The 14,015-nt window shown below is 39.4% G+C and overlaps 1 protein-coding gene across 1 annotated transcript in view; it reads right to left on the bottom strand.

Moving 5' to 3' along the window:
• The window catches only part of RPS4X (ribosomal protein S4 X-linked), a 69,120-nt gene extending 56,158 nt beyond the window's left edge, over nt 1-12,962 (bottom strand). Inside the window, exons 1-4 of the mRNA XM_044057039.1 lie at nt 12,782-12,962; nt 8,247-8,324; nt 6,904-7,084; nt 1,470-1,567 (exon numbers count right to left, since the gene is read on the bottom strand). Coding sequence (XP_043912974.1) covers nt 1,470-1,567; nt 6,904-7,084; nt 8,247-8,324; nt 12,782-12,934 — 510 coding nt within the window. The 5' untranslated portion in view covers nt 12,935-12,962. The remainder of the gene's footprint in view (nt 1-1,469; nt 1,568-6,903; nt 7,085-8,246; nt 8,325-12,781) is intronic.
• Between the last annotated feature and the right edge of the window lie 1,053 nt (nt 12,963-14,015).

The raw sequence follows: 14,015 nt of genomic DNA, 5'->3' as shown, positions 1-14,015 counted from the left end.
AAACAACTGCTGGAAAGTCTGAGGAGTACAAAGCAGAAAAGATCATTGGCTACAGCCAGGGGAGAAAAGAACAAGAGCTCCTCAATTCTACTCGGACAAGAACAGGCCCAAGTCCCTGAAGGAGGGGGTTAACTAGTATGAGCTTCTTATAAATCACTGTTGTAGTAGCCCTTTTACCTGGAGAAATCTCTACAACGAAGAGGCAGAATGGTACAGCCACAGCCACAGCAAACCCAGCTTTTGATATGAGAGGACTAACTTGCAATACTTCAAAAAACTGTGAACACATGACTGAGCAATTGCTTTCAATAAAGCCGGTGTAGTGACTACCCCCTGAAGGCCATCGTAACAGCTGTGTAGTAGTACAAGAGAAGGTTCTTACCCGGAGAGGAATACAAGTATGATAGAGTGAACTGACCATTTAAAACTTATGTTTCAACTACCATTTCTGTGACAAGAAAGAGACAGCTGGTTGGAACTTCTACCTGTGGTTCTGTGTAAATACTTCTGCTGTCTTAGCACAGTCAGAAATGCAGCAGTCTTTAATCTCTACTCTAAGGGCTGGGAAGGGGACAAATAACTGAACGGCTTGATTGACAGAAAACTGTCGCTAAAGCATAAAAAGGAGGGAATTGTTCTAAGACTCATTCTGTCCTTGTGGAACTAGGAATGGTTCTTTGCACTTCATTGTTTGTACTTCTGACACACTACTGAACGGATAACCTGGGCAGGTTCAAAAGGTGACTGGGTCAATTTTTCCAAGGACGATTTTCTCTTAAAGTTTGAATTTCTGAGTGCAACCCCCCAGTCCAAAACTTCTGTTAGATGTCGGAGGGGGGGGGGGGGGCATAGTGACAGAATCTCCCAGACTCAGTTCACCTGGGTGGACCCACCACTTCAGCTCTGTGGAAATGCAGGGTAGAGTCTTTTCAAGCCCTGAAATTTTGAATCCAAATTGACATCTTGTACCAATGGAGTCTAGTCATAAGCAGCATGGCCAAAGGTATTATCAAGATGGTAGACGCCATGTACCCCAAACACCTGGGGCATACAATCTCTAATTGGAGAAATGCCTTCTAGCAACTTGAGTCCAGGAGTGATCCCAGGAATACAATACTACCCGAAGGAATAAGGTTTCAGTTTGGGATGATGAACGGCAAACAAAGACACCAGAAGCATTCCATAATAAAGGTGAGGGCCTCATTGACTTTCTCTTAGGTTAAGTGCCCCGAGAAGGCAGCCATCTAAGTACAAACTGATGCCTTTTGTTCCAGAGTAAATTTCTAGAAGCATGCACTTTGGAAAAACTACTGGGAGCAGCAGCTAATCCAAAGGGCACTATGACACCCAAGACAAATAATGCATGAACGATAATCACTAAAACAAGATCCACATAAAAGACGTCTACTGTAGTATCAACTGCTCACAGCACGTCACCGTTCATATAAAATGTAAAGCAAACCACACACCTTGGCTTCTTCAGCAGTGATTCGGTGAACAGCAAACCGCCCTTTTGTATCATATACAAGCCGGAAATGTTCTCCCGTTTTTTCAATGCTAATAACATCTGTTAAAAATAAATAAAGTAAATAAGCAATGCACTCATTACAGCCAATGAATCATCTTCCAACATTAAACCCTGTTTCAAGTTTCACAAGAAAGTAACGGCAAGCAACCTTATACCATTAGAGTAGGAGTTGTCCAGTAGAAAACACATACATTTGTCTGTAACAGAGTTAGGAGTAATACAAATCAAAATATTCAATCCCAAAACCTGCCACTGAGGTGAGTACTCTACTTCCCACCAAATCAGTACACGAAAATCTGTAATTCTATCTGCTGAGAGTGGGGATAGGGGAATGCCCAGCCACTATCCAGACACATTACCTCTCTGAACTTGGTTGTATGGAGAGGTCACATCAAATAACACAAATCAACTGAAATTAAAAACGCCTAGAAGAAAAGCACAGAATGAACTAAAACTGCAATAATGCTTGAAACTTCAAAGAAAAAGCATCAAGGGATTTGAGCACAAGCTAAACTGACTCCCATTAAATGGGGTAGAACTTTACATATCAAAACACCACTGTTTGTGTGACGCTTATGATTCTTAAACTTTATGAAATAACAAAGGCAGTGTGCTGCTGTATAAATAAAGCTACAGATACCCAGAAACCCTGGGGCAGAACGTCATTCTTGAAATTCAAGACCTTTTTTTAAAATTATGAGATGTTCTGTTTGTATTACCTGTGTGCAAGACAGGCCAATTCTATGTCAGTGGTCATTAGATCTCTGTTCAATCAACATCCACAATATACCCATACTATGCTCCCATAAAAATCAGAAGCAAATAAACATTTTTCCATCAGCACAAAAAGCATATAGCTAAATATTTTGATGCAGGTGGGTCAAATTTAGAATGGAGCTGCAATGAAATCCCCACAAAAAATAGCAGTCTTGATTGAGTTTTCTAACTGAACACAAAATTTCAAAATGAAACCACAAAGTGGCAGCTTGTATGACATTTGATACACCAACGGCAGTGTTTCACATGCCTTCACAGCCACAGTAACAACAGCAATCTTCCGTGATTCTGTATCTGAACACTGTTGGTAAACCATGAAAGTTTCATAACGAAATCTCAAAATGGGGACAAAAAAAAAAAAAAAAAAAAGAGCCTTTTATAAATAGGTACCAGATAAATATTTCACTGCCACAATCTGACATCATTACACAGTTTCCATACGGAGGGCTCTGTAATATAGTTTACACATACTTCAATAATGACCTAAAAATACTTAAAATTAATTTGTCACTACATTAAAATTAAATTTGTCACTACAATAAAATTAAAAATACTATCTAAAACGCATTTCCCCATTTCAACACACCATGGTTAAAATACAACAGGTGATGGCAAACATTGTTTTCAGCCGCACTGAAAGGGTGGAACAGCAGTCCTTAATGTATTTTGTAGACCACCACCTTACAACTAGTGCCTGACCATTTTTGCAACCATATGAACTGTTTTTGTGGAACATATGCATGCCCCTTCATGTAGATATACACGTACATATATTACACACACATACACGGATTTATACGCTTGCTAAGAGGCCATGCTACAAAACAATGGGATACAAATTCAACTTAGTGCTGCACTGAATTTCCCATGGTTAGAATAGCAATTTTAGTTTCAATCTGGGGCAGAAATAGGGTAGCCAGCTGTAAAGTTTCACAACAAAGAGTCAGGAGGAAGACAGATGCTGCCTTTTACACATCAGTAACTGTAGCTATTCTTCATATCCCTTCACTGAAATTAGAGTTTTAAATTAGAACTGTTGAACTTTTGCACAGTAAGCAACACAATGACTTTAATACTTTCTTACTGAGCTATTGCATCAAAAAAGTTAAGAACCATCTTGGGTGCATTCCAGAGGTGAACAACCCAATATTACAGGTACTCCAGTTACAAATACCAAAGAAATGAGATAAGGGAACTGGCAATCATCTTGACTACCTACAGAAACATATACTGGTAGTATGAGCTATCCACATATACACTGCTCAGAGACAGCACCTGGATAAGCTCCAGCTACCCCTCACCCCTGAAACAGACAGACAATCAGGGCGATGGAGAACAGTAGTTCAGGCACTGTAAAAATAGCCAAGGAACCCAGAACTCTCTCTTCAATGAAGAGCACCCAAATATGATGAAGAACTTTGAGATTATTACTTCTGAAAGAAGACTGCTTTTACATGGCTGCATAAAGCTATCATAATGCGAGAAACTTTACAAAAAACATTGATCAAACCATTCAGGGGAGATCTTTTACTGTGCTGACTTGCTACTGAATCAATTTTACTTGTTTTGATGCAACAGGAAGTGATCATGTTCAGACATCTACACCAGAGCAGTGGGGTGCCTCTCCAGTCTGAAATACACCATGTCACATCAGTACAATGACATGCTGCACAACAAATCTGTTGTCAACCACAGACAAAAATGTATGCAATTATGGCAAAACGTCTAGGATGTGCTAATAAGTTGGCAATGAACAGTCCTCGGATGAAGTACATCTATCAGTATGGCAGTTTTCCAACTATCCACCAGCAAACTCAAGGAAGGACTGTAAACACACCCAATTAGCAATTTATGTTTCTGGTTATCAGATTCTCTTTTTAATGCACGTACATGACTTGGGTTACAACTGCATATTATCCTCATGTCATAATTCTCTTCTATATTTACAGAAGAAACTTGAGCACATGTCCAACTTTACATATAGAAGATCAGTTTGTGAAGGTTTCTGTTCAAATGAAACGTGTTGCTACAGGAGGCAGACAAAAGCTAAACAGGCTTTCTCACTCTCTGCGCTTAACACCACGTCAACCTTGTCACAATCAGAGAGAGATTTTTTTAATGTTCAGTGCATGACTTTCAGCTTTTAGGCTATAACATTCATCACAGGAACTCAACTGCCTTACACCAAAACTGGGATGATGAAAAGCAAAACCAAAAAATCCTAGAGTCGGGCTTAAGAAAAAGAACTGTGTTTAACCTTATTCGGCTTTTCCCAGTTAGGGGTCGCCACAGCGGACCTCCAGTCCGCTCATGAATGGCAGTGGATTTTTACGGTGCCAAGTTGCTAGCCTGACACCCAACCTTCAACAAAGGCATGCCCATTCACGCTTACACCTACCTGCATGTCTTTAATGTCACTCGACCGCGGGGAGGACATGCAGACTCCACACAGAAGCAGAGAATCGAACAGGAGAACCTCTTGCTGTGAGGCGTATTTAACCTTATATAATTAGTGTGCGCGTATGTGCACACATTTATGTCCCTTTATAAAAGGGAGACATTTTAAGTAGAAGCATGGTACAGACATAAGCAAAATTGCACAGAAGAGCATCTTCCAGTGCAGTCATCCCTACAATGGTGTAATTAAGAGACACAAGGCTACTCACTGCTCTATACAGCAGCATTTCCACTGCTGTCAAAACAAAATAGGACATGTAAGAAGACAAGTCATTTGATATAGACATAATGCTGAGTGTTTTAGAAGACAAACTAGCTGAGTAAACAGATCACTTTTTCAAAGCAGTACCTGGAACTTGGAGCATTTCTGGGAGTTACGATACACAAAGTAGGAGAGTTGACCATTTAAAAAGGAGTAAACAAATGCACACAAACGGCATTTTAATCATGCTTTTATGGCCGCAAGGGGTTCAGCCCAGCAGCCAGTATCATGAACTGCCAGTAAAGACAAGATGATTATCCTGAATAAACATGACATGTTTAGGGTGGCTGCATTCCTGTGTGCATTGTCCTTCAAATGAAAACACTAAGCCAAGCTCTAAACTCAGGTGAATGTAAAATCTCAAGCCATGACCAAACTTCCCCTAGCACCACAAATACAATGTTGCAATTCCCCTCAAGAGAGGTCACAAGCCCAGTGGGACCAACACAGTTAATAAAAGACAAACATTTAGTACTGCCCAAATACCACCCAAGAAAAACTATTTCAACCTAGGGAAGTTTTTTTTAGGGTGGTGAAGGCTACAAAACTCCCATCATGTCTAAAACGCCAACAAAAATGAATCGCCTGCTAAAAAGCTGATAGGTTAAGTGCAAAGACAAACTGATTTCATGCATGCTAGCAAGTGAATCTGCAGAGCAAAGCTGTATTTTGAGAGCTTCCTAGTCCCCGATATTTCAGAAGTTCATGTAACCAAAGCTTTAATGTAGAAAAGTATAGGACACAAAGCACTGCATTTTCAGACATTCTTAAACTCCCCAAGAGAGACGACCAAGATCTGTAAAGCAACATCACCAATTTCTATTATGCAAGAGCATTCATGTGCCACAATAGCGTTGTCGCCTCACAGCAAGACATTGTCCTGTTCGATTCTCAGCTAGAGCATCTTCTGTGTGGAGACATGCGTGAATGGGCGTACCTTCGTTGAAGGTTGTGCGTCAGGACCGGCAACTTGGCATGTAAAAATCTACTGCCAATCATTAGCGGACCGGAGTTCCGCTGTGGCAACACCTAACCGGGAAAAGCCGAAAGACACAAATTCAACCTGATCACAAAATGGACAAGAGAGAGTGCAAATCTGCGAGAAGAATTCAAGATCGACTTGGACAAATCTACTCGAATACCAAAACCCCAGTATGCATACTTTAAAATGCATTCAAAATAAGAGCATAATTACACAAATACTTTCCTTTACATTTTTCAATGGAAAAGAAAAATTCTCAAACAACTAGTACTGAAGTCAAAACAATACAGTAAAGGGAGTTCTACCTCTTGGCAACACCGCCCCCACTATGCTACAAGCAGTGCTAATTTAAAAACATGAACTAGTGACAAATTCAGCTTGGCTACACCATCACGACGACTCTCATGTGGGACACAAACTACTCCAGTACTAAATTACACAAATAAACATCTATAAGTATCAATGGAAGTCAAAGCACCCACTTAGTAAAGTTCTGTCACATTAATCATACTCTACATTTCTTTAACTGCAGCTAAAAACAAACATCTAAGGCCTAGTCATCCGAAAAGCAAAAAAAAAAAAAAAAAAAAATCAGTGTGACGAAACACTGCATGCCAACGGTGACCCACTCCAGAAATAGCTTCTGAAATTAAATGACATCCATCCCTAACCCTTGCAGTTCAATATCCAGATGGACACATTTTAAAACAACCTACTGAACATGCGAAGCATCAACTGATCCATGCGAATGCCCATTGTGCTCTTCCACAAGGTAAGCAGCAGCAGACAGCTGTAAGGTCTGCTCTTAGGGCCCATCTTCATCTAAATGTAACATGCAAACATTTCATGTCAGGAAAAAAAAAAAAAAAAAGCAAACTAGAGTCTCTTAATACTTACCCATGAAACCAGAAGGATAGGTGATGTCGGTGCGGACCTTACCATCAACCTTTATGAACCTCTGCATGCATATCTTCTTCACCTCGTCACCAGTTAGGGCATACTTGAGGCGATTCCTGAGGAAGATTATGAGAGGCAAGCATTCTCGGAGTTTATGTGGACCAGTTGAAGGACGTGGTGCCTAACAAAATAAACATCCATTACCTGAAAGTTATTCAATACAACCAAATGCAGCAACGAAAATATAACAAACATCCACTGGGCATGATTACGGTACAATGCAAGCAGTTTCACAATATAAAGAACAGTGGTAAAGGGAAAATGGGAATTATGATGGATTTATTCGGTTTATCTCCTCCAAAACACAAGGAAAAGGATGAGAAACTGGATCAAAAAAAGAATAAGAAATGGCAGAAAAGAGGATTACAGTCACAGGGTATCTGAATCTACCACACAGACCAGGACATTTTAAACTCCAGGGTGGAGAGAAAGAAGCTGAGAGATCCTAGACTATGACAGAGTTGAGCTAAATGGTGCACGACTGTACCAGACAGAATATAATTCTAACTACGTTGGTAACAGATGGTCAACAGACTGCTCCCAGACTCAAATAGACAATGCCCCCAACTCTTCCAAGTCTTAATCAAGCCACACATGCCAAGTAATACATGCAGTTCTATAAGCCAGAAAAATATAGGGACATCAAGCTACTGCAGTAGTAGCACTGGGGTGGGGGAACACCTTGAAGGGTGCAACATGGGAGACAATCAACTGAAGATCTTCACGCTAAATCAGAACATGTGACAAAGACTGACAAGGAGAGTACAGGCTGCTAACTATGGGGAACAAGCACAGTCCAGACCTACAAAAGGACTTCAAGGAAAGAACGCGGGCTGGACCAGGGTGTGTGTGTCACCGAGTGAATTATTATTAAAGATAGACTCACCATGAATAAAACAGAAGCAAAGCCTTGTAAAATACCCAGAATATCAAAACTTTTATTACTTTACTTCTGCAAACAACACCCCTCCACAAAACTGCACATGGCCTCATTAACACAGTGCTGCTTTTAATTTTGTACTGCAAAAGTCTACACAGAAGTTATAACAAACCCCCATCATAACCACTTTACCTACCCACCCAAAGCAAATGACAAAGGAAAAGCCAACAGTCCCAAAGCTGAAGCATACTCACTGATTAACAGATTGCAGCATTCTCACCCTGTTCCTACAGCACATGAGTCTCATCACACTCAAGTGAGAGAAAGCTTTGGCAACTGCTACAACCTCTTTTTTTACCACTATTAAAACTGAAGCATGCTTTTTAACATAGAATATACTTACAAATACACCCGTCAGTTTATCCAGCATCCAATGTTTTGGTGCCGCAACACGCTTCAAGTGCTTCTTTGGACCACGGGCCTGCAAGAAAAAAATACATTTTTGTTACCGGAATTAAATCAACTGTGTAATAAGCATCAAAAATAATTATACATACCTATACAATGCACAAAGCAAACTACTTTCATTTAATAAGATAGAGTGCATAAAATGCTACAACAAGACACTGCCAAGCCACAGCCAGCCAGTACTGGTGCCTTCTCAATACAGAGTTCACTCATACATTGCTCTCCATCCTACACCCATAAAACTCACAACTTCATGTAGACATTTAGGTAGTCCTCTCACTAATCTTACCAGGTGTGCAAACTTGCTAAACCACTGCGTCTCCCCTGTGTATGGGCAAAGTCCCAAAACACGCAAAAAGAAAAAAAAAAAAAATCCACTTGTAAAAAAAAAAAAAAAAAAAGGTGTCACACACACACACACCTTGTGTCTACAATCATAGGACTACAACACATTTTCAATCAAAATACAATTCCATAAGCACTATTCAGTAGACGTAGTAGTAGTGAAGAAAATAAAACGCATACATTGCACTATTTCTACTAGACCCTCCCCCATCCCATCTGAGACACATTCCAAAAACAGTCAGTGCAAAGTCTCCAGGAAATTAAAAGGCACATGTTTTACATGGTGATAGAACCCACCTAATAAAGGGTATCTGCAAAGACAACATACAGTTTAAAACAATGCAAATAGCATAACACGATTATCCCATAGCACTCACAAAATAGCTAACTGAAATATAACAGGGCTACCCAAACTTGACCAGATTCCATTTCATTTTACACCTGCCTACGATCTCAAAATTGCACAAACAGTTCCAGTCCACATCCTGGTCCAACTAGATACCTACAAAGCAAAGGTTGTTTTGAGGGGGAATGCCAGCAATAAGATATCAGAAGGGGTTAGTGGCTTTCCCTAAAGCAACTGATTTCATGGGATCACTGTATGTCAAGGCTTTCCCAAAAACAACTGATTTCATGGGATCACTGTATGTCAAGAAGTGCAAAGACTGATCCCAAGCCTTTCTGAAGAACATAAAATACCAGAGAGAGAAAACTGCACTCAATTTGTCGATCTGCAAAGTTGCCCTTGGCCAAAGAACGTGCGCCCAATTTCAGTTCTAAGAAGCATGTCAAATAAGAAAAGAACAAAAATTTATCTTTGGGGAACACTATTACAGTAACATCTCTGGAACTAAAGAAGATCTTTCAAATTTAACTACTGTATAAATACAGTTTGTGCTTATGACACCAGCATGAGGGATGTCGAAGGTCTTAACGACATAAAGGCAGACAATGTGAGCAGTCTGGCCCTCATCTAAGCTTCTGGGATCTTATCAAAAGAACTGACTACACTGAGAAGACCTGATTTAATCCAGACCATTAAAATAAAGAGGTTGGATATCACCATGCTATCATTAATTTGACAAAAGTGTACGCCACATCTTGACAAACAATGCCAGTAACGCTAATAAACCTGTAATTACTGGGCTCAGATGTGGGGGCCATCTTTGTGGGGAAGTCCAATTCAAACAGTACTAAAAGCTTTGCGTAGGGCTTGCTTGCCACAATGAACACGTTTTTAGTTACTGATAATATTGCTGTGACTTAACCCAAGGTTATTATAGACCGAATATTAACAGAAAAACTTGACACAGGAAGGGGCATGTTGGAGGAAAAAAATTTTGTGGTAAATTTGTAAACCTAAACATTGGCAATGGTTTCTAACTTGGAATGGCACGTCATTGGAGTTCAGTGCAAAACAGGAATGGGTGCTACTCAGAAGTTTCCTAATGAAGCTTAAAAATCCTTGCAGGTTTCAAATATGGGTGGCTACCCTGAATTAATAACCAGTTTTGCAGTCCTTGACAATACTCCTCAAGAGAAAGCTTACTGCATTCAGAAAACAGTTTTAAAGTTATGAGATTTGTCTTTATTGTAATATAATTTATGTCAGAGTTCCACCATATAGACTTCCTTTTCTGTCTAGACCACAGTTTAGAGAATCACACAAAGCTGCACAGGTATATGTGTATATGCTACCTTAAACACACATACAGAAAAAGTAACAGACGTACGTACAACAACATGCTTGTATCCATCCACAACCAGTTTTGCATATGGGGTCGGGGTGTCACTTCAACAGCTGACACATCATCTACAGCCAAGGGATACACACACAGTGCCAAACCACAGACATTATACAACAGAACCATTAAGGCACTTTTTACAAGCTATTCATTTCATTTTGTTATTCTTTACTTTGGAGTCTCTGCTACACATTTTATCATCTAGTATAAATAAATTGCTATAAACAAAGCTGCAATATTTCCTAAACCAAGTTTTAAAATGAACGTCAACTTACAAAACCACATGCAGCAAAATCTCCCAAAAGCATGGTACTTCTGCCCAACAATGGTGTTTAATACTGACAGCATCATAAAACCACTACTAAAATTTGCGATTGTATCATTTACCATTTGAATCTATGCCCTATTCTGGTATATATTTACAGTTTTCTATACGCATTTTTTTCAACCAAAATTTTTCTCTATCTATCAAGTAAAAGAATTGTATCTGTAAGAGTGCCGGGTCCAGTCTTACCTACCTTAAAACAATTTCAAGTATAAACCAACATATAATGCATCATACACAAAGTAGTAGTTTTCCCCCCACATTTCCAGCAGCCTTGCGCACACAAAGCTATTATACACCAAACCCTTACACATTCACTGACTTCATGTAGTTTACAGACTAGTCACAGTTTACAGCATTCAGATCTTTTAATGCCCATAAAATATGCTAGAAATCATATCAACACTACTGATCATGATGGAAAGCAGTACAGCACCAATACACAGAACTACAAGGACTACATCTCAGATGCAATGACATCAGTGAACAAAAAAAAAAAAAAAAAAAAAAAAAAGTGTGAGATCACTTTTTGCCACAAGGTTATACCAAAAATGTAATATGTCATAGAATGCAAAACGGCAAACTTTGCACAACTCCATACCTACAGTCTGAGAGTCCATCTAATAACACACACAATAAATCAACATGGCCAGCACTAATGTCAACAACGAAATTTACAATTTTTATGAACACAAAATACATTTATATAACTTAAAAAAAATTGATATAAATATGGACAAACCCCAACAATACAATCACACTCGTATGTAATGAAACTAGTAGCCATACTACAACTTTTAAACTGCAGTTACTTCTACAAGTACCCAACACACCTGTTACAGGCTATAAAAGTACCAACATTTTAATTGTAACTGGACATGCACAGTGCAAGCTTCCAAAAGCACACAAAGGAACGCCTTTTCCCTTAATGCCTTAATTTTAAAAGTTATTTAGTGACGGCTGCAGAAGTCTGGCACATCCCTGATACCAGGACTGCTCAATTACTTGCAGCAACATTGCTTGCAGGAGTACTTTTCTAATCAGTGTGGAAATGCACAAAACTTTTAATAAACTTACATCTGCATTCATATATCATACAAAAATGCAATCCTGGTAATATGATGCTGACACTAATAAACTGGGCGAATTGCAATAAACGGATCACTTCTGAAGCATGTCTGGATATCTCCACCTGTATTAGGGCAACACTTAGATTTGAAAGGGGAATTTGGATAGGCTTAAATCGGTCCACAGCAGCTAACCTAGTACTTACTTGCCTATGAACCTTATACAGATACGCAAATTGGTTCTGATATGCATTTGAAACAGCCTACTGCTCAGTAGACATGGTCATAATCCTGGGATTGACTACCCCAGCATTAATCTTCCTATTGTGTCACTTTAAGCAAATAATTTAAACATGCAGTATCAAAAGTCGCCCCTGAAAGCCATACAATACTACCACATACGTGTACTGCCTGGTCTCGGAAGCACTTTCTGAAAACAACATTGTACAATTGTCTTTGCTTTAGTTCTACAATGACTTTTTCCCCACTGACATTTTGTGCAAACGCCTAAAAATCAACCACCCACCTACTAAAACAACACAAATGACAGATCAAGAATACCTTAAACCCCCCTCCTCAGTCTAAAAGATCAGCTTTCAACCTAAGAAGGCCTCATAGCCTACAACTTAATAAATCCATTTCCCTTCAACTCCATGGATCATACCGGCAAGTTCGATCAAGGAGTGCCGCGATGTGTACCTAGTTTTGGTTCCCCGAACTCTAACGGGGACAATGAAGTCTTGGCCAATACCAAGATTCACAGTTAGCACAGCACTTTCAGGGAACAAGTAAACTCGTACAGCCCACAAACTAGACATTTTTATTAAAGCGTTTTCTCCACTTCAACAGAAACTTTTCAATCAATACACTGTACAAATAATCCCCGCAACACCGGGACTTAATTCTATCCGAAAAATACACCAGAAAGAATTGATCGACAACTGATGGATAAAGATCACTATTTACAGAACAGTTTATACTTGCTCACCATGGCTGGATCACCAGAAAAAAAGGACCACCTCACGCTTCCCGACGCAAATAATGACGTCACATACGTAGAGCTGAAAGGGACAATCTTGTACAGACTGAAACGTCTAAAACAAAGTATAAGTTTGAAAATACCGACCCCTACAGATTGCATATAGACATAGTAATTGCAGGCAGCTTTGTATAGGAGCATGCAACAGACCGAGTGAGTACAGTACTGCGCATCAAAACTATTTTTTTTAAAAAAGGTTCTGCTAGTTTTCTACTGCCCAAGTTTTTCAAGAAAATCTCAGATTTACAGTCTCAAAATGTCGTTTCATCTTTTTATCAGATTTTTGGTTTTGCCACAAAATGAATAACTTAATTCTACTAACCAAGGCAAGGTTAGCAGTGTCTTATTTTTCTAAAAAAAAAAAAAGTAAGACCATATAGGGTGGGCTCTTGTAGCCTATTCTGCCCCTGAAACCGGTGATCTTTATGAACCTCTCGGAAGCATTGTTCTCAACCTCTTAGCGCAAGAATTCTGGACAAAGCTAAAATAATGGGGGAACAAAGATCCAAAAATAGGGACAGAGTTTAAACATTGCTCTTATAAACTTAAAATTTGCTAGAGTAGCATGCATTTTTCTGAAAGATATGAAGTATGAAACTCACATGTATATCATTTAGTGACTTCGGTCTTCAGTGATTTGCCAGAAAACCACAGATTTTATGAGTAACAGTCTACCTCTCAACTGTACAGATTTTCACAGAATGTCCAGATTTTTGCCTCATATTTTCAGTCTGTTCCTTATAAAAATTGTGCTTTTTTAACAAATCACTGGGATGATCTAAGGATTAAAGTCACTTAATAATGGCAACATCCAGGTATTTATTATGTCAATCAGATTGAATTATATATCATATCAGAGCCATATCAGAAGTCAATGCTAATTAGACTGAATTGATGCAAACCAAGACTATTCAGAGGTGTGTAAAGGGCAGAACTTGGAAGGAAGTAAAAATGAAACGGCCATAAAATGCCACCGCAATCCCTGTAAATGCTTAACCAACACCAATGGCTGAAGGGATCTATAACCAAACACCATTCAGCCAAATACCAGTGACTAAAAGGGATCTGACACTTCTGTGACCACAGGCTGTGCGTTCCAGCCTGCTTGCTACACCATGGGGTGGCCCAGACAGAAGGGACTGGCTGTCTGAGCCTGCACCTTTACCCAGGCCAAGCACTTCCC

The sequence above is a fragment of the Protopterus annectens genome, chromosome 15.part0, assembly GCF_019279795.1.
Source record: "Protopterus annectens isolate FY-2018-M chromosome 15.part0, PAN1.0, whole genome shotgun sequence".
Lineage (NCBI taxonomy): Eukaryota > Metazoa > Chordata > Ceratodontiformes > Protopteridae > Protopterus > Protopterus annectens.
This window is presented reverse-complemented; position numbering and strand designations above follow the sequence as displayed.